This window comes from Nannospalax galili, unplaced genomic scaffold, assembly GCF_000622305.1.
Source record: "Nannospalax galili isolate Female #2095 unplaced genomic scaffold, S.galili_v1.0 scaffold1619, whole genome shotgun sequence".
NCBI classification, from domain to species: Eukaryota; Metazoa; Chordata; class Mammalia; order Rodentia; family Spalacidae; genus Nannospalax; species Nannospalax galili.
Window position 1 is genome coordinate 482,509 of NW_008342739.1, and position 26,066 is coordinate 508,574.

Here is a 26,066-nt window from a genome sequence, read left to right on the forward strand (position 1 = left end):
TACTTAATGCTCACATAACCTACAAAGGAAAAAATTTTGTACATAAAAATTGTTCCTCATCCTTAGCATAGTCACTTAATTGAGGTAATATTCACAAATCGGTATTTCGGAAGAATATTTCAAAAAATAGTAACCGCCTCAAAGCATCTATCTTGAAATAGTTAAAAATACACAATGTTTCTAGTGCTTTTCCATTCTACTATCCCACTCCAAATGTAATTTCAGAGAACTACAAATAGTGCACATTAGGATACCACGTGTTCTATGACCTCATTCTGTCTGTTATCACTTTAAACCATGAATAGAGTATTTTTTTTCAATTGTCTAATGTTGTCAACTCTTGATGACTTTACGACCTAGTAGTATTATCAGGTATTCAGAGGGTATGAAAAAGATAAAGATTACATTAATAGTTGCAATAATGACCAAGTAGCAGATTTAGCACTTAGCCCCCCCCCCAAAAAAAATCAGAGTCATTCCATTATTTATAGGTCATGATTTATCATTAATAGCATTCATCTCTACAGATATACACTTAAAAATAACCACAAAGGAAAAAAAAATTACAGGCCAGAAGTTGCAGCCTATAGCCCAGCACTGAGGCAGAAGCAGAAGGATTAAAAGTTCAAGATCAGTGTCCCAAGCACTCAGGAGGCAGAAGTAGGTGGATTTCTGGGAGATGGAGGGCCAGCCTGGTGTACAAAACAGTTTCAGGCTAGCTGGGGTTATAGGGAGACCGTTTCAAAACAAACAAACTTAGCCTGAGCTAAGTAGTAAGACTTAGTCTCAAAACAAAAAAACCATTACAACGGAAACAAAATGCAAAAGGACCCACTAATAACACAAAGATGAATGAGGTCTCCACATAGGTTAATTCAGAAATTTAAGGATGGCATTGAAAGGTACCATAATTGGCCTAGCAAACTTATTATTGTAGAAGCATTAATATTCACTCAAATTGACCAAGAGCTTTTACTTCAATGAATCCCAATTATGCGTGTGTGTAGAAATTCACAAGCTGATTCTGAAATTTACAAAGAGGAACTGGAGAGGTGGCTCAGCATTTAAGAGCACTGGCTGCTCTTGCAGAGGACTGGAATTTGTTTTCTAGGACCCATGTCAGGCGGGACTCATTCCTGTAACTTGAGCTCCAGGGATCTGGTACCTTCTTCTGGCCTCTGCAGGCACATAGGTGCACGCACATACATGCACATACACGCACACACGCCCACACACACATGTGCGCACACACACATACAAAAATAAATCTTTAAAACATAAAATAAAATTTATAGTCTTTTAAACTGCCCAAACAGTCCAAAAATTGTAAAAAAAAAAAAAAAAAAAAAGTCAGACATTAGGATATGTAAATCTATAAAATTAAAACACAAACAATAGCTGGGCGTGGTGGTGCACGCCTTTAGTCGCAGCACTCGGGAGGCAGAGGCAGGCGGATCTCTGCGAGTTCAAGGCCAGCCTGGTCTACACAGAACTCTGAGTTCCAGGACAGCTGGGGCTACAGGGAGACCCTGTCTCAAAAAGACCAAAGGAAAAAAAAAAAAAACCACAATGAAAGAAAAACAGTAGAGAAGACACTGCCCAAATGATAAAACTAAACAGAAGCCCACAAACACATCACAGACCACATGATTCATGAAAGACAGCAGTATAAAACAGAGGGAAAGGAGAACAGTCACATCAAAAATAGTGTTTAGTGAACTAAGGCCCCCACAAGGCAATGAAAACAAACTAAATTCCAGGAGGACTACGAAATCTGAATGTAAATGGAGAAAAACAACGTCTTTAGGATCTCAAATATATCTTCATGATCTCAAAAAGAGGTGGGGCTAGAGATGCCTTAGCAGTGAAGAGCACTGGCTGCTTTTGCACAAGTCCTGAATTTGGTTCTCAGCACCACATGACAGCTAACAACCATTCCTAATTCCAGTCTAGGAGAGCTGATGACTCCCTCTGGTCTTTGCCAGTACTGCATATAAATGGCACACGTATACACAGGCAAAACACTCATACACATAAAAATAAAGGCAACACAGCCCTCTGTGACCCACAACACCTAATACATTTTCTATAAAAATTTGCTAACCCCCTACACTAATATTAAAAAAAAAAACAAAAACTTTTTTTATTTACATTTTGACACAGGGTCTCGTGTAGCCAAAGATCACTTTGAACTCCTAATCCTCCTGCCTCCATCTATCAAGTGTTGGGCTAATAACAAAGCATAAAAGGATTCGGGATTGGTTACTGGGAGGAGAAAAGTTTAAGCAGGAAAGGGAGCAGGATATGGGTTGGATCAACCAAAACTAAGGCTGTGTGAAACACTGTAAGGAAACCTGCTACTTGGTAACCTAACTTTTTTATTAACTTTGAATGGAGGTGCCCTGTGAAAGCAGATAAAGCTTCTCCCAGAAGCCATCAGGTTATGAATGAGAATCCCCGTGCCAAGGATGGTCTACCTTATTAGTTGTTGGTCAGGGAACCCCGAGGCCCCCAAAACAATAGAGGCAACTGCCACTGCTATTAGCTGTCCACCAGAATTAGATAGTAACACGACTGTTGAATGCATCCCATACCCTGGACCCTGGTTGAAGAGCACAGAGAGGTCAAGCTGGAAGCTTCCTGTTGCTAGCAAGCCTTTACAGCGCCAGCAGTCGCTACAAGTGTCATCAGCAGTCTTCCTCAGCTGTGCTTCCTTCATACTACATTACAACCTGCCAGTAAGATGTGGCCAGTGGAGCGACAGCGGCATGCCTGCTACAGGCCAACCCATTTTTTAAAAGGAATTTGGGGCACACTTCACAGGATGGACTGTATGCCTAGTGATATAAACTGAGCCCAAAGTCTGTGGGTGGGGGGTCATTAAGCCCTAGTGGGGAAGCTACCATTTGCTAAATGGACATGATATGCCCATCAAATTGCCTTCTAAATAACTATGTTTATGTGGAATAGTGCTGCCGTCAGCTTTGGCCAGAGAAGCTTGCTTTGTTTTGTTTGCAGCAACAACTGCAGAAACACATAACTGGTCCAAGTGATTAGAATAAGTAGATTTTGAACACTTGCTCAGCTATAAATGGGGCATCTCTATCACCCCTTCAGAGGCACAGGAAACAATGCACAAGAGGGGCCAGAAAGAACATTAGAGCCGGAGGAGGGGAAGAGTGTTAAGTGTTGTCTTCTGGCATGAAATAGCCACTGTACTCCTGAACTCACAGCAGCTGTGACTGCCTACTATCCCTGCTACTCTACCACGGAGAGGGAAGGGCTCAGGCCTCACTCCTCCAATGGCCACTAGGAGAGGAAGGGACATTTCCTTCAGCAGTGTAAGTACTGGTAAGTTATCTATGCTTCTGTACGCAACCCTAATGAAATGCAGAGTCATCAAAAAAAATAAGGTCAGCGCTTTCTTATCCCTCTTCCTTTCTCTCCCCCTTTTTCTACCTCCCCAGGGAAGAGTGGCTTTGGTTCTCTCTCTAACAGTGAGAGGGAGGCAAGGGTACCCATGGGAGCAGAACAGACACTGCTGGGCAGAGGGGAGATTCCTGGCCCAGACTTGGTCCTATCCACTGCAGACATAGAAATGAGGTTCCTGTAACCAACACACAGCATCTCATCTGGAAGAGTGAGGCTTGACTTCTATGGCAGGACCTAGGGTCAAAAGATCAAGAGACTCTAGATAAGTTGACTAAACCCCAGTGGATGAGCTTACATTGAGGGACATCTCCAGATACTAACTTTACATAAGAGGCCTTAATGCAAATGTCAGAATATATGAACTCCAGTGGGGGCTGTGGGAAGGTGCCAAAGGGGAGGGGGGAGGGGGTGTAAAGATGATTTTACGTATGAAATACACAAAAATACAGTAAAACATTTTAAAAATTAAGTGCTTAAGTGTTTTAATTCATGTATGCCTTACAAATAATCCTATGAGATGGTATTATTTTTCCCATTTTCTTTACAGAAGAGCTCAATGAAGTACAGGTTAAAGTAATTATTTCTTACTTTTCACAAGAAAAACATTAGAGGCACTAAGATTTGAATATTCCACTGCTTATCAAACTATAAAGTGTCCCTGAATAGCAGGGAAAGAAAATCAGCTAGAGAGCTGAGGGCTGACAATCACAGGACAGTGTCAATTACACTCATACCTAAAGGCAACATGATTAAATTCGCCTCTGAGTAGGAATCTTTTAAACATTTTTGTGTAGGTACGAGTGTGGAGGACACACACCACAGTGCACATGTAGAGGTCAAAGGACAACTTGTAGGAGTCAGCTCTCTCCTTCTGCCATGTAAGTTCTGGGGATCAAACTCAGGTCATCTGGCTTGACAGCAAGCACCCTTACCGTCTAAGGCATCTTGCTGGGCCTGATTTAGAAATCCTAACATTAACAGGACCCAGGCAGTGTGGTGAAACTATCTGAATCGGTAAGCCGAATAAAAATTACTTGCCAGTCCAATTTCATAACAAGAAAACTAGAATATTAAACCAGACCAGTGGTCTTTGTTTCATCATTATGGAAAGTAAAACAAATGCCACCAGCATGTAAACTCCAAAACAGTATGAACTCTCTATCTTCTGTTCACTGCTATAACCTGTGGCTTCACTCACTCTAGGCAGGCACTCTACCAAAACAATGCTCGGCATACACTTTTTAATTTTTAAAGTTTTTTTTTTTTTTTTTGTGTGTGTGTGTGTGTGTAACTGTGCATATGGAGGCCATAAGAGAGCACTGGATTCCCTGGAGCTACAGCTCCTATAGACAGCTGTGAGCCACCCAATGTGGGTGTTTAACTCTGGTCCTATGCCAGAGTCACCAGTGCTCTTCATCACTGATCCGTATCTCCAGCCCATTTTCGTTTTCTTTCATTACAGGCTGGCCTGAGACTCACATGTAGCTGAGGATGACCTTGAGATTACTATCCTCCTGCCTCTACCTCCCAAGTGTTAAGGTCCCAGATATGTACCAAAATGTTCAGTTTTCTGTGGTAAAGGGGATGGAACCTGTGGATTCACACATGCTCGGCAAGCACTCTTTCAACTGAGCTACATTCCCAGCTGAAAAAAATAAGATTTTCTTGCCAAAGAAACAATGTTATAATTACACAGTTTTCGGTTTTCTCAACTGCAAAATACAGGGATGATGCTAAGTGTACATTTCTTACAGAATCTCAACCTGGAAGTACTGATTTTGTCTTTGCTATTTTAAATATTTTACCATTTTTATTTTATGTGTATGAGTGTATTGCCTGCACGTATGTAAGCACACCCATCTGGTGCAATGCCCACAGAGGTCAGAAGACAGCATCAGATTCCCCTGGAACTGGAGTTATGTATGGATGGTTGTTAGCCACTATGTGGGTGCTGGGAATCAAACCTGGGTCTTCTTCAAGAGCAGCCAGTGTGCTTAACTGCTGAGCCAATTCTCCAACCCACTATTTTACTTTAAAATAAGCCAAAGTTGTTCTACATGAATAAAGGGGAAAATCATTTTGGTCAAGTAGATATATTTGTAATTTCACAGACTTTACTCAACTGTATACTAATTCATAAATTAGTAACCAAAATTAAGGATATTTTCAAGAAACTCCCATGAATAAGATGAAAGAACTATAAATTTAGGACTCTCAGGAATTTATATTTATTTTTTGCTATAATATCAAATTTAAAATTTTAATTTAATCTAATTAAAAAATTTCTAAGGAAAAACAATCTGAACACAATGCCTAATATTTTTTACAGTCAACACGGAAGTGAGGCATGATGGTGCACATGATTACACCTGTGATCCCAACCGTAAGGATCACAGGCTGAGATAGGAGGATGGCCACAAATCTGAGGTCAGTCTGAGCTACAAAGAGAAGAGTACCACACCACCCAGAGTACATAGCAAGACCTGATACAAAGCCATCACAGCTACAAATATTTCAAGATACCCTGAGTTTTAACTGCCTGGAATTCCATGACACCTTCCCATAAGAATGGCCTCCGAAAAAAGTTCAAATTTATCCCTTTTCATGAAAAATTACTGACAAGAATTTAAAACAGCTGTTAAAAGTCAATTCTTTTTGTGAGGGAAAGGTTTTAACTATTTTAGAAAAAATTTTCAAATTATTACTAACTCATTAAAACCACTTAGAAATCTGAAGACTTAGAATGTATTGCTGTCTCAATTTCCACAGTGGTAACTCTAGTAGCTTAACTTCTACACCTCTAGGACTAACAGACACTTAACAATTTGAGCAGACATAAAGTCCTAGGATACATACTTCTTTTTAACCAATTCTTTTCTTAAAAAAAAAATTACATTTATTTATTTTGTATGCGTGTCAAAGCGTTCACATGGGCACAGTGCAGATGTGGGGGTCAGACCCCCCTGAGCAGGTCTGTCCCCTTCTACCATGCAGGTTCTGCAGACGGACTCACATCAGGCTTGGAGGCGAGCACCTTTGCCCACTAAGCCACCTCACTGGCCCTATCCCACTATCTTAAACTCCTTAAAACTTAAGTTCAAGCAAACATTTCTATTTTCCAAATCACTTTTTTCTCTTTTGGCAATTCTGGGAACTAAAAGCCAGGTCGGTCCTCATGCACAGAGCCTCACTGCACCTTGTGCTCCTTCAGCAACCCTTCTCGTCCCTCTGTGCGGAAAGAGGACTTTACTAAACTGTCCAAGGACGCCTTGAAGTTGAACTTTTTTCTGCTTTAGCCTTTTAAGTAGCTAAAATTATAGATAAGGGCCACCATACCCAGCAAAATGTAGAATCATTAAAGAATTGTTTGGTCTTAGCCAGGCGTGGTGGCGCACGCCTTTAATCCTAGTACTTGGGAGGCAAAGGCAGACGGATCTCTGTGAGTTCGAGGCCAGCCTGGTCTACACGGTGAGTTCCAGGCCAGCTGGGGCTACAGGGAGACCCTGTCTCAAAAAAGCGCGCGCACACACACACACACACACACACACACACACACACACACAAAATTGTTTGTTCTTTCATTCGTTCATTTACATATTTGCCGTGCTTGGGGATCAAACCCAGGGCCTTATGCACTTGCCACTGAGATACATCCTCTGCCCTTTATTCTTTTATGCATAATCAAATATGCACTCTGTAGTAATGATTGTAAATTGTTTCAGACACTGGAAATTTTACCACTGAGAAGATTTTTTTTTCATATCTTCACATAAATGTGTATAATAACCCATACTTTGAATTATGTTTGTAATTTCATCATAATATACAAAAGCAGTATGGAATTTCATAATTATCTTCACACTGTCAGCTCAAATGTCATTATAAAAAGAGTAAGTCGGGGGCTAGAGAGATGGCTCAGCAGTTAAGAGCACTTACTGCTCTTCCAGAAGACCCGAGTTCAGTTCCCAGCACACACATGGTGACTAAAAATCATCTGTTAACTGCAGTTCCAGGGGATATGATGTCCCAGTTCCAATTCCTCTTCTGGACTCTGCAGGCACCAGGCATGCACATGCTACACATACATATACACATGTAAACACTCATACACATAAAATAAAAATAAATCATGAGCCAGGCGTGGTGGCGCATGCCTTTAATCCCAGCACTTGGGAGGCAGAGGCAGGCGGATCTTTGTGAGTTCGAGGCCAGCCTGATCTACATAGTGAGTTCCAGGACAGCTGGGGCTACAGGGAGACCCTGTCTCAAAAAGACAAAAATCAATCAATCAATCAATCAATCAATCAATCTTGAAAAAAGTTTGTCCTTTGCACTATCATCTTTTGCTGACATGCTTTATCACACTTAGACCCTTCACCAGCGTTCTCTGTAAAAATCCTACCTTATTCTTTAAGACCTGGCTCAAGGGTTTATTGCTTCACTAAATCTCCCTGGATAGTTCCCACAGTCACTCATCACACTGTAAGCTCTTCTGATTCTCATTCATAAGCTTTCTCTCATATATTCTTAGCTCTAAGTACCACATGGGTAACCTAGAGGAAACAGAGAAGATCTTTCTACGAAAGGAGTGAGGTATAAAACTTTCCTTTTCTTGACCTGGGTGTGAGGATACAAGCCTATAATCCCAACAGGTGGGGCAGGGAAAGCCAATTCCAGGCTAGCCTGGGCTATATAGCTAGATTTTTGTCTTGAAAGCAAAACAAACTTCCCTCTTCTTTTGTCTTTCTTTAAAACAAAAAACAAAACAAAAAAAAAAAAAAACAAAAAAAAAAAACAAAACCCCACAAGCATTAGATAGATCCATTTGCACAAGAAATATCCTTCTAAAATGCTAGTAATAATTCAGTCAAGTCCAAAGCAAGAAGAAAAACAACTACTCACTTCTAGACTGCTCTAGTGGTGAAAGAAAATTAAAGAGAAGCATGTATTTTTATTTACATTATGAAGTCAAACAACCAAGATAACAGAGTCCAAGTGCTGCCTAGAAATCAAGCACATTTGGCTGAAATACCTTTAAGAATCCAGACATTTCTCTGCAACCAGAATACTGTAGAAGGAAAACAGAAGACAAACAACATGCATCAGAAAAAAAGAAAAGCTAGAGAGATGGCTCGACAGTTAAGAGCACTGGCTGCTCTTGCAGAGGACCCAGGTCCAGTTCTCAGCACCCACCTAGCAGCTAACAACTGTCTGTAACTCCAGTTCCAGGAGACCTGACACCCTCTTTTGCCCTCTGTGGGTATAGCATGACATGGGTGCACTTACACACATGCAGGCAATACACTCACTTAAAATAAAAATATAATATTTATTTTAAAAGAGAATCACCTAACTTAAAAGGCAATAAACCTTTATCAAACATCTTGTGAAATATTTTTCATCATGCATAAATGTAGGTGACACCTTATTATTTGCTGAATAAATGGTTCCCTGAATCTAGAAAATGAACAGGAAAAAAAAGCACAATTTAACCTGGCTCACATCTAATTACTATAGCCCCACTCCTAAATTAAAGGTAATAGAATTTTTTTCAGTACTGAACTGTGCTACTTAGGAACAGTCCACTTTGCTGGTACAGTGCCTGCCTAGTACACACACAGCTCTGGATTTAAAATCAGCACCATGTAAAAGCATAGTAGGGCATGCCTGCCATTCCAGGACTTAGAGGTAGAGGCAAGGATGATCAGAAGTTCGGGGTCATCCTCAGCTACATAATACGTTTGAAGCCAGTCTGAGATATATGAGACCCTGTTCTCCAGGAAAAGAAAAAAGACTCTGGAGATACAAAGAACACTAAAAGCCCCAAAGTTAGGCAGCAGGAAAGAGAAAATAGAAAATACAACCCCAGATGCAGTTGGAGAGACTGGTCAGAACCAGGTCATAAAGCACCTTACAGGTCCCACTAGGAATCTGAGAGCAGAGAGAAGAAACCATGCGAGATTTTAAAAGTCAAACAGTAAGATTTGCATCCTAAAAAAGTTTTTCTAGCTACTCACCATAATCCTCAGAAGATTACCCAACATCCTCCCAGCTGCATGAAATGTCACTTCTTACAGTGCTTTACTGAGACTGCCTCATATATAAACCAAGCTTTAAATTCTCCCACTAGACTATGAGCCCTGAACAGAAGGCACACCTTCAGTGTTCTAGACAATCAATAAATGCTTATTATACTGGGCATTAAACAAATCTGATTTGAGGGTAGGCACTGAGATGGGAACTTGATGCCATTCTCCTACCTCCACATCCTAAGACCAAGGATTAGAGGCTATTTTTTTTAACTTTTTAAAAAATTTTATTATTTTTACTTTATGTGTATACGTGTACTGCCTGCATGTAGTAAGTGTACCCGTGTCATGCAATGCCCTCAGAGGTCAGAAGTGGCTGTCGGATCCCCTGGGACTGGAGTTATAGACAGTTGTTAGCTGCCATGTGGGTGCTGGGATTCAAACCCGGGTGTTCTGCAAAAACAACCAGTGTTCTTAACCTCTGAGCCATCTCCAGCCCCTGTCAGAGGCCACTTTCAAAGTCCTCTCCAATCTACCATTGTTAGCCTATGCTTCCAGGCTTAGTTTTCATCATTTCTCTATACTCCACTCCAAGTGAACCTCACATTGCCCTCAGTAACTTGTGTCTCACAGGCACTAACCTTTGTTCAGAGTTACACTACAGGAAGTGAGTACACATGTCCTACTCACTGTAACTCCAATAATGAGTTCTTTTTCAGACCACAAGCAACTTAATTTCCTCCTCTGGTGGTAACATTACTTGTCCATGGACATTGTCCTCTCTACTAAGATAGATGAATCAGGAGAGCAAATCTCAAATCTACAGACTTCAGGATTCCCAGGGTCCAGCTTTCCCTTATCAGATGAACTCTTTAACACAAAGATTCACACAAATGGAATCTAAATCACAGAAAGTCTGCTGAAGTTAAAGTTACAGATCAGTAACTTAAAGCCACCTTGTACAGGAACATAACTAGCCTAGCACTCTGCCCCAAACACTTTCCACAAAACACAGTCTGATTACCTTCCATTTGAAATTTCTTACCTTTACTACCATAGCATGCACAGCAGGACAAGATAGCTTGCTGCTATAAACCCAGACCTGGCATCAAAACCAACTTTCTTTGTGGCAGCTCAGGAATACAAAGACTTTTCCCAAAGACTGGTGGTAGTGGTGGATACGGATGAGGAGGCAGAATTGTAGTTGGAACAAGAACAAAAGAAAATATGATTTGAGCATGCCTTTAAGTCCCAGTACTCGGGAGGCAGAGGCAGGTGGCTCTCTGTGAGTTCAAGGCCAGGCTGGTCTACATAATGAGTTCCAGCCAACTGGAGCTACAGGGAGATCCTGTCTCAAAAAGACCCATATATAAAAAAAAAAACACCAGCAGGGGTTTGATATGAAAGGGATCTTTTAACTTACATGAAGATCATAGGATTTAGTGTATAAGTTGGGTAACAGACAATGTGACCAGACTCCTTAAAATGGACACAGCACCAAAGATCCCAATCTGTAGGTTCTAGAAAAGGAAGGACCTGAGACACGGTTACAATCATGAGGCGGGGACTGGAGAGGCAGCTCCATCCTGTCTCAAAACCAAAACAAAAAATGTGTTTGGTTTTTTTTTTTGGGGGGGGCTGTTAAGACAGGGTCTCCCTGCAGTCCCAGAGGGCCAGGAACTCACTACATCGTAGATAGGCTGGCCTCAATCTCAGAGCCCTATCTGCCTGTCTCCTGAGTGCTGAGATTAAAGACATGCCAGACTAAGAGTTGCTTTTTAAAAACTTTAAAAGTTTTTTTACTTGTTATTTTTATTTTTCATGTATTAGTGTATTGCCTGCATGTAGGTAGGTGTAGCCATGTCATCCAATGCCCACGGAGGTCAGAAGAGGGCATTGGATCCCTTGGAACCGGATTATGGACAGTTGTTACAGTTGCCATGTGGGTGCTGGGAATCACTACAAGAGCAGCCAGTGCTCTTAACCATTTCTCCAGATGAGCCATCTCTGAGCTATCTCTCCAGACCCCAAAGTTTTTGTTTGTTTTGCATTTTTGAGACAGGGTTTCCCTGTAGCCCCAGCTGGCTTGGAACTCACAGAGATTGCCTGCCTCTGCCTCCAGAGTGCTGGGATTAAAGGTGTGTACCAAGATGCCTGGCTAAAGGTTTTTTTGTGGGTTTTTGTTTTGTTTTGTTTTGTTTTTGTCTTTTTGAGACATGGTCTCCCTGTAACCTCTGCTGCCCTGGAACTCACTATGTAGACCAGGCTGGCCTCAAATTCCCAGAGGTCCACCAGCCTCTGCCTCTGAAGTGCTGGGATTAAAGGCATGCACTACCACACCTAAGTTTTTTTTTTATTATTATTTATTTAATAACCACATAATTAGAAGAAGCATTTCATTACAACAGCACTGACACATTTGTCAATAACAATTTCCAGAGCTAAGATGCATCTCTTTCAAAACTGGCTGTAAATTTTTAGGTTTACAGTTGAATTAATACAGTTATACCAGTTATACAATATTGTACTCAGTATAAACCCTATAAGACATAAAATTAAATGAGGTTTTAACCTTTAAAAAAGATCTCCATTTCATTATTAAAATACAGTTTCATACAGAAAGTTATTTTTTAATAACTATTTTATTAGTTCTTTGAAAATTCCATATAATGTACCATAATGTATTTTGATCATAGTCACCCAACTCCTTCCCTTAACTCCTCCCAGATTCAGAAGTTATCTTTAGACCACTTCTATTCTTTTCCTAGTATTAGTTCAACAAAACAGTATTACTTGACACCACCATGAACATAAATTCAAATGCAAACAGACACAAGCAACATGATGCAGATGATCTACAGTGTATTTCAGATAATACAACACTGAGACCAGAATACTAATTTAATTCTAGTGTACATCTCAGACTTCATTTGTGAAAAATCTTACTTATGCTTCTGCCAGCAAATGGTGAAGAGTTTCCATTACTTGACAACTCACTCATTAGAGGTTTCCAAAGTTAACCGTGGAATCATCTTCCAGGAAGATTAAAAATAAATCAGATTCATCTGTCCAACATGATGTAACTCCAGAAGCAACTACTCTTGTTCTGAAGCATCTGCATGTGGTTTAACATTGTCCTTACAATCATAATGACCCAAAAAACACTAAAACCCACTCCCCTTCAGTTCTAGAACTCTAATACTCTTTTCTTAGAAATTATAGGGAATTAAGCAAAGGAAGATGATACTGATAAAAGTACACTAGACTGGATGTCTGGAGAGACATCGATTTTCATCCTTATTTGTCACTAACTAGTATTATTGCTCTATCTGCCTTGTTCTCAGCTTCCTCAGTAGTTAATTAGATGGCTGAATAGAATGTCTTTTTAAAATACACTAACTATGCTGGGCATGGTAGCAGAGCACTTGAGAGGCAGAGGCAGGTGGATCTCTGTGAGTCTGTGAGTTCCAGGCCAGCCTGGTCTACACAGTGAGTTCCAGGCCAGCTGGGGCTACAGGGAGACCCTGTCTCAGAAAGACCAAAACAAAAAAAAAATACACTAATTATAAGGCCGGAAGATGACTCAGTGGAGACTGCCAAAGCCAGATACTGAGTTTGTTCCCTTAACCCCAGAGATTCTCTCTGACCTCCACACACATACACACACAAATAATAAAACAAATTCTAAAAGATGTACTTATTTTATGTGTATGTGTGCCTACATGACCACATGTGTGCCTGGTGCCCACAGAAGCCAGAAGGCAGCACCAGATCCCCTGGAACTGGAGTTAGAGATGGTTGTGAGCCATCATGTAGTTGCTAAGAACAAAAGTCAGGGCCGGCAGCAAGGGCACTGGCTGTTCTTGCAGAGGATCTAGGTCCAATTCCCAGCACATAGCAGCTAACAACTGTCTGTGACTCCAGTTTCAGAGGATCCAACGCCCTCTTCTGACCTCCACAGACACTGCATAACACGGGCATACTTACACACATGCATATAAATAAAATAAAGTACTTTTAAAAATACCTTTTAAAAGATATGCTAAACTATAAATTTCAATCCCTACAATTATGATTTTTAGGATTCTATGATGACATTTCCAGTACTAAAATGGTTAGGTCATTTACACACATCAAGACCTTAAAACAACTTAGTTTTTCAAAAATGTCTTAGTAAAATACTGCCCATCTTATTATTAGTAAGAATGTAACAAACGAGGGCAGGAGAGATGACTCAGTGGGTAGAGCAGCTGTGTGCAGGCCTGATGATCTGAGTTAGATAGCCAGACCTCACAAGGTGACAGGAAGAGGTGTCCTTTGACCTCCACAAAAAAAGCCTACAATCACATGCGAAAGAGAAAGACAGAGAGAGGGAGGGGAGGGGAGGGAGGGAAGGAGAAGGAGAGGGAGGGAGGGAGAGAGAGAGAGAGAGAGAGTGCAAAGGAAGGAAAAAAAGAGATTGTCTTTGCTTTAAGAAAACAATGGTGAATTTTTGAAATTTAGTTTTGAAAAAGTAGCACATTGTAAAAGATTGAGGTTTGAACTGAAGGTAAGTGGCTCTTGTCTATAATTCTTAGCACTTGGATGCTGAAGCAAGATGGTTGCCATGACTTTAAGACCAGCCTGGGTAAAAAGAATTATATCCTGTAACTGTCTCGTGAGAAACAGTTCATTACAAGGAGAAAAAAAAATCAGATGCAATGGTACGTACCTGTGACCCCAGATGAAGGTAGGAAAAACAACAACAACAAGGGTTCAAGGCCAGTCTAGGGTAGCTACATAGTAAGACTGTCTCAAAAAGAAAAAGAAAAAAAGAGAAAAACCCAGCCTGCTGAAGGCAGTCTATAATCCCACTTACTGGAGAGGCTGAGTTAGGAGAATCCTAACTTTAAGACCTGCCTGAGCTACAGTGAGTTTAGGGCCAGCCTGGGCTATTTAGAGACAGCCTGTCACAATAGAGAACTCAGTGGTAGAGGTTCTGCCCAGCATACATGAGGGTCCTAGATTCAATCCCTGGCACCAAAAGATGAAGGGTGAAAGACATGAGGAGGGAGGGAGAGGAAGAGAGAGAGGAAGAAAGAATGATTTTAAAAAATAAAAAGGAAGTGAATCATGACTAGAAAAATTCACATTAGGCGACACGTAGCAAGCCTGGCAATGCACCTTCTGGAGGGGGAGGTTTATTGTCCAGCTGCTCCGGGTGCTACTGGAAAGCAAAGAGCTCTCAGCTGTCAGTTCTCTTCAGGAACTGCCTGGGACCCAATTGAGCTGCCTTTCCAAAGTGGCCTTCATCTAATGATTAACCAACCAAAACAGGGGCCTTAAAGGCCTAGCCCTTTGCCCCAAATTAGGACAACTGATGAGCCAGGTAGTTTTCCAGTGGAGGAAGTTGTACAGCAATTTCCTCTGAGATAAAACCTTCCATCTTGGAGGGAAGCTGGGCAAACAAGGATGTTTTGTGGCACTGTAACAGTCCACCCTGCCATGAAGCTCCTTAAGGTCAACAGCCTCAGGTTCCCCAAAACTGACCAGGTTCACTAGGTCCCTCCTTCCCCAAGTGTGCGGACAAACACTCTAGACAAGAGAAGCTGCCTGGAAGAAGCAGAGACAGCTGGGCTGCCTGGAAGGGCTCCCCAACCTGCAGAGCTGTGTGCAGGTTGTGCGGTGAGCTCCAGGCTCCCTGCCTTCCTGATCTATCCCCGCACTGGGGTGGCTTTGGTGGTGCAGCTGTCCTTAAGTCATGTCTGCTCCTGTAAGTTGCCCTTCCAATACACTCCAATGGTTTTCCAAGTTCAAATTTAATGGTATCCTTACTTTGGTCTGTCATTTTCCCTACCTAGGGTGAGGTGATGTCTGTTCACATCTCTCAGAACAGTGTCTCACAACAGAGGACAATGCAAAAGTTGATCGATCTTTCCTCTAAAGGGCTACATAGTAAGCCTCTGACTTAGGTTTTACTTTGTTTTCTTGTTTTTACCTCTCTTAAAAAAAAAAAAAAAAAAATGAGGGGCTGTAGATATGGCTTAGCAGTTAAGGGTAAAAGAGTAATTGCTGTTCTTCCAGAAGAACCAAGTCAGGTTCCCAGCACTCACATTCGGTTTCGTACAATTCCCTGTAGCTCCAGTCTGGCCTCCATGGGCACGTGCAAATATGAGGCATATTCACACAAACATATACCCATATAAGTAAAAACTTAAAATAAGCCGGGCGTGGTGGTGCACATCTTTAATCCCAGCACTTGGGAGGCAGAGGCAGGTAGATCTCTGTGAGTTCAAGGTCAGCTGGGGCTACAAGAAGACCCTGTCTCAGACAAAAAATAAAATAAAATAAATAAAATAAAATTTAAAATGGTCTTTCAAATGAGCCACTAAACACCCAGGCAGGTTCTGGACTGAATTCAGCCTGCAGGTCATACTCTGCCACCCTCTTCTCCTGAAAATGAAATGCATTAGGCATTTTCGAAGGACGAGGAAAATTAAGAAGTTTTCTGCAAAAGACAACTGACCCACTAAAAATATTACAGTAAGTGAAAATAAAATGCAATGAAAATGAAAAGGTCAGAAAATTTTTCAGATGCTCAGAAAAGACATTTCACTCCCAGAGCAAGACCACAAAAAAGTCATCCACCAAGACCAGAATATAATCACAAGAGTAGCAGAACTCAACCTGGAAAGGTCTATCATGCCAAGTTTAAAACTCACATAGGAGAAGTAACTGCAACCCTGAAAGTGGGTTGGGCACATATGACGATCAGTCGGAACCTCTTCACTCCCCAGTACAGTGTTGTACGCATTCTTTTTTCCATGTATTTGGCCATCTTAAAATCTTTCTGGCTAGGGAGACCGTCCAACTCTTATATAGACAGCAAAGAGTCAGGCAAGAGCCTACCTTTGATATATACAGTAACTAATCCAGAGACACACCTTTCCAAAAGTATCGGGCCCATATGCCCAGGAAGGTAAAATCCCTGCCTTAGTCATCCTAGAGCCAGGAATCAGATAACCAGAAACCACTTCTATATATGAGAACCCTCCAAAATAACCCCAACTAGCCAATCAAACTACCTTACACACCTGCCTTGCCCTTCTGGTTGAAACCTTTTCTCTCCCCTCCTGTCCCCTGCCTCTTTACCACCCTGGAGAAACCCTGCAAGGCATGTTGTACCTCCTGTATAATAAACTTTGTTTTCATGAGGCTCTCCTGAATCTCTTGTGGCCTCATAACTGATCATTCGATAAAACAGAGGAACAGCAAAGTTTTTTGGAGCCCTCTGAGCTTGGAGAAGGAACTCATCTCTTATTAAAGGCTGGTGTGACTACCAATGCTTGTTTTACAGTAACATACAGAGGATAATCAGTAGAAATGGCAGAGAAGAATCTGAAATTCATTGGTCCATACAAGAAATAATAACACTAGCAAAAGTTGTAAGAATGCACTATTCCTGAGTGTGGAAATTAACCAAAGGACTGAAGCAATTCCGGGGCATTTACGTGTATTACAGGGCTAAATGCTGGGAAATACAGAAGCCTAGTGGCATTTTAACTTGCTCTTTTCATTTCATATCTTTCCAGTCCAACAGCAGCTATGTAAACCAACAGCCCACAACCACAGTGAAAACCAGAAACCAGTAGAGAGGGCAAAAGAGGCCTAGAACTCTCTCAAAGTTCCTTATCCGAGCCAGGAGAGCACTCTCAGAGGGCTGAGGAAGGAAGATTATGGGTGAAGTCAGCCTGAGCAGCTATGCCTCAAAAAAAAAAGTCGCAAAACCAAAGACTTGACATTATTTGAATGTCTGGTAGATACCTGAAGACTACAAGCATCTTTACCTGGCCTGATGCTGAACTTGTCCAGTGCAAACAAACATTTTTCTTTTCATGAGCACCTTTAGCCAAAAATGGGCAATTGCTCAACATCTTGACTATCTGACGTGACAAGACACACAGAAAAACTAAAAAGCTTAAAAGCAATGATACTTGGGGCTGAAGAGATGGTTCAGTGGCTAAGAGCACCAACTGCTCTTGCAGAAGACCTGAGTTCAACTCCCAGCACCCACATAGCAGCTAACAACCATCTGTAACTCCAGTTCCATGCTCTCTTCTGGCATCCATGGACTTTGTACGGCCTGGGTGCACTCACATACATGCAGACAAAACACTCTCATACACGTAAAATAAAAATAATTAAATTAAAAAAAATTTTAAAAAAGCTCAGAAACTTTCCTGTGATGAGAAACAGTCAATCTACATTCAAGAGGGTCAATGAACTACAAGTAGGATAAAAATCAAACAATATCATGACACACCATAACCAAACTGTCAAAAAGTCAATGAAAAAAAGAACTCATGAAAACATCAAAGGAAAAGTGACTCACACAGCCAGATTCCGACCACTGGCAGTACAATGACACATTCCACATTCTGAAAGGAAAATACGCAGTCTGTTTGCCTAGGGTGCACATGGTTTGCATCCTGGAGCCATAAGAAAATAAAGTAAAAGACCGCCTTGGGTTGGCAAGATGGTTAAGTGAGTAAAGGCACTTGCACAGCAAGCCTGGAAACCTGAGTCCAATCCCTGGAACCCACATAAAAGTACATGAGAAGAGACTCCACACAGCTCTCCTCTAACACACTGCAGGATGTGCTCAATCACATCATGCACACACAAATAATTTTAAAAAAAGACTGCCTATATCCAACACTACTCTTCAAATATGAAGGTGAGAGTTGGGTATATTGGTGTATGCCTGTAATCCAGGTACTTGGAAGGTGGAGGGGGATGACGGCAAATTTGAGGCCAGCCTAGGCTACAGAGTGAAGTTAAAGGCCACCACCCTATGCTATAAAGTTACATTCAAGACCAGCCTGGGCAACTTAGTGAGACCCTCCATCTCAAAATACAAAGCTAAAAGAAGGTTAGGGTAACTGTTTTTCTTCCTGATTTAAAAGATAACTTCAGCAGCAGCAATTAGAAATCCATACAACGAATATACGTAATTTGTTAGGATAACAGCATAAAGAACAAAGATGCAAATAAAGCTTTATAAAAATCTTATGGAGCTGGAGATGGCTCAGTGGTTAAGAACACTGCTCCTGCAGAGGACCCAGGTTTGATTCCTGCACCCACATGGTGGCTAGCAACGGTCCGAAATTCCAGTTCCAGGAGATCTGGTGCCTCCTTCTGACTTCCACGGGCATTGCACAGCACAAGTTCACTTACACACATGCAGGCAATATACTCATACACATAAAAAAAAATAAAATCTTAAAAAATAAAAACATATAATTAATCAAATTTGTATAGACTTCTATAAATTAAAGTATTAGTGCAATCTCCAAGACAACTACTAAGAAAACAAGAATCAAAAAAAAAAATGTAAGCCAAGCATGGTGGCTCACACCTGTAATCCCAGCGCTTAAGAGGCTGAAGCAGGAGGATTGCCTTGAGTTCCAGGCTAGCCTTGGCTACAAGTAGTAAGATTCAGGGTAGCCTGGACTACATATGGAGTTCTAAGCTGGTTTAGGTTACACAGTAATTCTGATTCAATAAAGAGCCAGGTCCTAGGTTCAATACCTACTTTGTTGTTGTTGTCATCGTCAGTTTTGAGACAGGGTCTCTCTGTAGCCCCAGCTGGCCTGGAACTCACTATGTAGACCAGGCTGGCCTTCATCGCAGAGATCTGCCTGCCTCTGCCTCCCCAGTGCTGGGATTAAAAATGTGCACCACCTCACCTGGCCCTAGTATTTTTTTTTTTAAGATCAAGAGATGTATTTTGCCAGGTGTGGCACTAGAGATTAGAGCAAGGTCATTACCTGATCCAAGCTAGGCTGGGTGGTAGTGTTCAGACCCTGCCTCAAAACAAAACAGGACAAAACCAAAAATCACCAGTAAATTACTAAAAGTAAAACAACTGAATAAGCTGAACTCAGATTTTGAGAAGAGCACCTAGTAAATGAAAAGGGAAGAATCTCCTAAGCATTAAATTTACTCATTTCATAATCAAATAAAAATTACTTATACCAAAATAATTGAAAGCTGAATCTCAAGGAGATGTATGGATACCCATGTTTACAGCAGTATTATTGATAGTTAAAACACAGAAGCAATCCCAATGCCTAACAGATGAACAGACCAAAAAAATGTACATAAAATATGGATTAGCAGAGGCCGGGCGTGGTGGTGCACGCCTGTAGTCCCAGCACTCGGGAGGCAGAGGCAGGTGGATCTCTGCGAGCTCAAGGCCAGCCTGGTCTACATAGTGAGTTCCAGGTCAGCTGACAAAAAAAAAAGGACTAGCAGAACTGGAGAGATGGCTAAGTGGTTAAGAACACTGGCTGTTCTTGCAGAAGAACCAGGTTTGAATCCCACCACCCACATGGAGGCTAACAACCAACCATTTGTAACTCCAGGTCCAGGAGATACGACAACCCTCTTCCATCCTCCAAGGGCACTACACGACAGGGATACACTTACATCCATTCAGGCACAACACTCATACATATAAAATAAAAATAAATAAAATTTTAAGTGGAATAGCATTCAGCCTTAAAAAGGAAATTATGCCAGATGTGGTGGTGCACACCTTTAGTCCCAGCACTCAGGAGGCAGAGGCAGGCGGATCTCTGTGAGTTCAAGGCCAGCCTGGTCTACATACTGAGTTCCAGGACAACTGGGGCTACAGGGAGACCCTGTCTCAAAAAACAAAAACAAACCAAAAAAAAGGAAATCATAACACATACATTGTGTGTGTGAGCCAATCTTGAGGACACTAAGCTAAGCGAAGTAGTGGCAAACAGACGAGTATTTTTCGAAGATTTTATTGGTTTTTAAAATTATACATGTATGTGTCTCTGTGTGGGTATGTGCATATGTGTGCACACATGCTACAGGAGCAAGAAGAGGGTGTTGGGTCCCCTCAAACTGGAGGTAATGGTGACTGTGAGCCACTGATATACGTGCTGAGAACTGAACCTGGGTCCTCTGGAAGTATGCCCTCTTGCCCCAGAGGTCATCTCTCTAGCCCTAAACAAATAGAAGCTCATGTATGTGAGTTACCCAGAGTAGTCAAAATCTTAAGACTGCAACAGAATGGTGGACGACAGGAACTAAGAGATGGAGAAAAACTAAGTTATTATTTAATGGGTACAGTTTCAGTTTTGCAAGACAAAAGAGTTCTGAAGATACATGAGGGTGGAAGTTGCACAGGAAGATGACTAAACAAAGCACCAATCACTAAAGTGTGCACTTAAATAGTTAAGGGGCTGGAGAGATGGCTCAATGGCCAAGAAAGAACACTTGCTACACAAGCATGAGGATGCAGTCTGAATCCCCAGCACCCATGTTTTTTTTTTTAAAAAGCCAGGCATGGCTTCCTGGGCCCATAACTCCAACACTGGGGGGTGGGGAGGAGGCAGGCAGATCCTGGGAGCTGGCTGTCCATTCAAACTAGAAAAAAAACCAGCCAGACTCTGGTGCAGTGACACCTGTCTCCAGGGAACAAGATGGAAAGTGTGAGGACAGGCTATCCCATGTCCTTTGGCCTTCTTCAAAGTTCTCACCTGGCCTAAAGGTAGCAAAATTTCAGACTAAAGTGGCCAGACCTTGTCTCAAACAAAGGGTGGAATGTTCCAAGAACTAATATCTGAGGTTGTTCTCTGATCGACACATAAGCTTGCATGCACAAAAGCTCACATGCACGCACCCACACCCCAAAAGGGAAGAAAGGCTAAAAATAAACCTAGGCATGGAAACATACACTTTTAATCCCAAATTGTCCTCTGATCCCCATATGGGCACTGTGGCATGAACACACCCCCACCACAGACAATCAATAAGAGACAAACAGGAAATAAAGTTAAGGATCCTTGGAATATTCTTTAAAAAATATTTAGTGATTTATTTTTATTTGGATGAGTGATTTGACTGCCAGTATGTTTACTGGTATGTGTGCAGTGTCCACCAAGGCCAGAAGGGGTTGATAAGAGTTGCTATGTAGGTACTGGAATTGAACCTGGGGCCTCTGAAAGAACAGCAAGTGCTCTTAACCCCTGACCCACTTCTCCAGCCCCCGCCCCCAACCCTCTTTTTTTTGACAGGATCTCACTATGTAGCCATGGTTAGCATGGAACTTGCTATGAAGACCAAGCTGGCCTGAAACTAAGATTCGCCTGCCTCTGCCTCTCCAAGTGCTGGGATTACAGGTGTGTGCCACCAAATCCAGCAATTCCTGGAATCTTAGAAAAAGAAATCTCCATGGAGACAAGACATGGTAGCCAGCACCTGAGATATGAAGGGTTAGGGTTAGGGTTAGGGTTAGGGTTAGGGTTAGATTTAAGGCCTATCTGAGCTACCTAAGACCTTATCTCAAAGAAACAAAAAACGAGGATCAAAAGGCCACTCAGCTGCATAGTAGATTTAAGGCCTATCTGAGCTACCTAAGACCTTATCTCAAAGAAACAAAAAATAAAAATGTCTAGATCAGAGGAAGAGGATGAATACCTTTTGGAAGGTCAGTTGTCCCCTCCACACATAAACATAAGAAAGAGAACTGGGGTTGGAGAGATGGCTCAGCAGTTAAGAACACTTACTGCTCTTCCAGAGGACCTGCCATCTGTTCCCAGCACCTACATGACGGCTAACAACTGCCGCTAACTCCGGTTCCATGGGATCTGATGTCCTTTTCTGGCTCTCTAGGCACTGCATGCACATGGTGCATATTCACACATAAGAGGCTCAACAGTCATATAGGATAATAGTAAATCTTCAAAAATAAAAAAGAACTGATAGAGATGTGCTTGGAACCTGGAAACCCTGAGAACTGGAACATCTTTGGAAATTCGACAATCTATACAGTTTTATTTCATCTTTAAAGATTTATTTTTACTATTTTTAATTACGTGTATGGGGGGGTGTACATGTGCACACAGTGCTCAGAGGTCTTAGAAGAGGGTGTCAGATCCTCTCAAACTGTTACAGGCACTGTTACAGTTGCTAACCACCATTGTTGGTGCTGAAAACCAAATCCAGGTCTTCTATGAGAGTATTAGCACTCTTAACCACTGAGCCATCTCTCCAGTCCCCAAAAGACCTAGAGTTACATGGAACCAAAACATGGCTAAAAGTTTTTCAAAGATTAAAAATCCATGACCCCTAATTTAAGATAAGACTTAAATGCAAGCCATGAACTAATAAAGCAGTACATAAAATTTTTAAATTCAAAAAATTAAATTAAGGCCAGGCTAACTGGGCTTTACTTGCCACACTGAAGCCACATGCAACTTCATTTTTTATCCATCAGTCTATCTATCTTTACTTACTGAGAATCAAACTCAGGCTTCATACGTGCTAAGCAAATGGTCTACCACTAAGCTATGGCAGTAGGCCTGAAGTTTAAACTGTTTACAACTGCTCATAACTGTAACAAAAGGGGAAAAAGGCGGGGTGCAAAGTCAGGAACAGGAGCAGGAAGAGAAGCCCCTCACAAGCAGAAAAAAAATTGCAGCAAAATTACCTTTCCCAGGCGTACACCTGAAACTGTCTAGGAATCTTACCCCAAACACCATTTATAAGAGAAAGGACAAGGACAATCTCTTGGGCAACTTTACCTTATCAGATTGTAACCCCATCCAAGACATCTCCAGGGGCACCTCACCTAGCTCACCAGAAGAGAGAAAAAGGGCAAAATCACCAAAGTTTTCTTAGCAGCCTTTTGAGATGTAACTTGAGAGCCAACAAAATGGTACGTATGACTAACTCTAAGACAAGGCACAGCGACCCTACAGGGAGGAGCCTGCAACCCACCTTGTCTTACTTCTCCCCACTCTCCTTTGGGAAGTGCACATCCCCACTTGGGTATGCATTCTCTTTCTCTTAATCCTTTTAAGCCTATATTAAAATTATTTTCAATAAAATCTCCAGGGCTGGAGATGGCTCAGCAGTTAAAAGCACTGTCTGCTCTTGCAGAGGACCCAGGTTCGAATCCCAGCACCCACATGGCGGCTAACAAACATCTGTATGTAACTCCAATTGCAGGAGATCCAACACCTCTTCTATCCTCCATGGGCACTGCACAACACAGGTGCACTTACATACATGCAGGCATAACACTCATACACACAAAATAAAATTTTTTTAAAAAAATCTAACTCTGATTCACTATACCAGCTAGTCTTGAAATTCTTTTCCAGATCAAAGGCATGAAGGCAGGTATGGCCAGTCAAAGTCGCTAAAGGTCTAGAACTCAGGCTACAGAGGGGGTACTGTGGAACTATACCTTCTGTCCCCTCATCCTGACAGTAACTGTAAGATGTAATTTTAAACAATATATTACCTACTCAAAAAAGTTCAAAAATTTGTTTTTATTTTTGTTTGAGACTGTGTCTCTTATTGCCCAAGCCTCCAATTTGTTACAGACCTGAGGATCTTGAACTTCCTTCAGATCCTCCTGCTTCCACCTCCCAAGTAACAGGAATAAAGCATCGGTGTGCGCCGTCATGGCCCACTTTAGTGTTTAAAGTTTCTTAACCAAAAATCTTAATTTTTTTTTACAGTCGATTTAAAGATGGCCCAAAATTTTATTAGCCACCTGCCCTCTTGTCTTTTAAATCTTTAATCATAAATCATTTGCTTAAAATTCTTTTTCCTAATTAAAGGTATGTGGGGGGGGCAGTTATGTGCACATGAGTGCCGGGTGTCTGTGGGGGTCCAGAGGCAATGGATCCACTGGAGCTGGAGTTATACGTAGTTGTGAGTGCATGCTCATAACTCAACTTGGGTCCTCTGGGAAAAAACAGTATGCACTCAACCACTTACCCAGCTCTACAGCCGTATTTGGAAATTTTTATCACTTAGATGGTCCCAGTGAATACAAGTATTACTTTAAAATAGTACTGTATAATAGTTAATGTCAACTCAGCAGCTCCTGATATTGCTGTAATGTAACCTATGTTTCTTTTTCTGTACAGCGAAATAAGTTACCTATGACATAGAATTGGTGTACAAATTAAAATGAACCTAACATAAAGCATTCATTAAATATTAACAAGAGTATGGACATTTAATATTTTTATCTAAGCAATCAAATGCAATATATTTTATTTTACTCCAACAAAAAGATGGATCACATTCAAAACCATGACATTTCTGTTAACAAGTGACTTCATATGTTAGGAAATTAAAAATAACTACAAAAAAGTACAAATAAAACAAACCAAAAGGCACCTTTAATCCCAGAACTTGAGAGGCAGAGGCAGGTGGATCTCTATGAGATCCAGGTCAGCCTCATCCACACAGCAAGCTCTAGGCTAGCTGTGGCTACAGGAAGCCCCATCTCAAAAAAAAGTGCAAGAAATATGTGAAGGGCAAGTGACTGTAACAGCAGAAAAGGGAGTGATACATTGGTTAAAGCTTAAAATGCCATTAGGAGAAAGGAGGTTGAAAGAGGCTGAAGACATGGACACCAAATACCGGGTTGTTACAACACAACCACCCATCACTGCAGAAATATAGACTCTGGGTAAAGGCACTTGCCACCAAGCCTGACAACCTGAAACTGATCCCTGGGTTTCCAGGGTGGAAGCAGAGAAGCAACTCCCAAAAGTTGTCCTCTGACCTCTACATGGACACACTGGTAAGCTGCTGCAGGTGCACGCCCACAAAATATGCACATACATATAACTAAATTTAACAAAAATATTAAAAGTACAAATGCCACTGAAGACTACTGCATCTCACTAACCAAGAACGGACTCTGAGAATTTCTTTTTTTTGATAGGGTCTCCCTGTGGTCACAGCTGGCCTGGATTTGTTAGGGAAGCCAAGTTGGCCTCCAACTCATAGAGCTCCACCTGCCTCTGCTGGGACTAAAGGTATGTGTCACCACACCCAGAATCTGTTTCTTTTTCTTTTTTTTTTTTTTTGGTCTTTTTGAGACAGGGTCTCCCTGTAGCCCCAGCTGTCCTGGAACTCACTTATGTAGACCAGGCTGGCCTTGAACTCACAGAGATCCGCCTGCCTCTGCCTCCCCAGTGCGGGGATTAAAGCCGTGTGCCACCACGCCCAGCCAGAATCTATTTCTTAAAGTCTCCTAAGTGACCAAAGTCACCAATTACAATAGGAAGCAACTAGAAGTCTCATTTTTAGGATCAGGCATTTTACAAATATCCCTAAATCTATTTAATCATTGCCTTTAGTAGCTTCACTGGAAGGAGAGTGAAAGGTAAGGGAACTATTACAACTAGCCAAGCCTGTAAGTCATTAAAGAGTACTATGAAAACAGACACATAAAGCCAGGCCTGGTGACACAGGTAATCCCAAGCACTTGGGAAGTAGAGGCAGGAGTTCAAGGTCAGCCCCAGCTACAATACGTAATTAATATTAAAAGTAGTAACTAGGATGGCCAGGCGTGGTGGTGCACACCTTTAATCCCGGCAGAGGCAGGAGGAGCTCTGTGAGTTCAAGGCCAGCCTGGTCTACATAGTGAGTTCCAGGACAGCTGGGGCTACAGGGAGACCCTGTCTCAAAAAGACCAAAAAAAATTATATGGTTCTAAGATGTGCATCAAAATACTGTGAGAAGGATAGAGGTGAAAACAAGACGAATCAAGGAAAA

General features: G+C 41.6%; 1 protein-coding gene across 1 annotated transcript in view; it reads right to left on the reverse strand.

Annotated features, from left to right (window-relative positions):
• Window positions 1-23,109, reverse strand: part of Strn3 (striatin 3) — a 78,763-nt gene extending 55,654 nt beyond the window's left edge. The window contains exon 1 of the mRNA XM_008838799.3: window positions 23,063-23,109. Within this exon, the coding sequence (XP_008837021.2) occupies window positions 23,063-23,092 (30 nt within the window). The 5' untranslated portion in view covers window positions 23,093-23,109. The remainder of the gene's footprint in view (window positions 1-23,062) is intronic.
• Window positions 23,110-26,066: the final 2,957 nt, after the last annotated feature.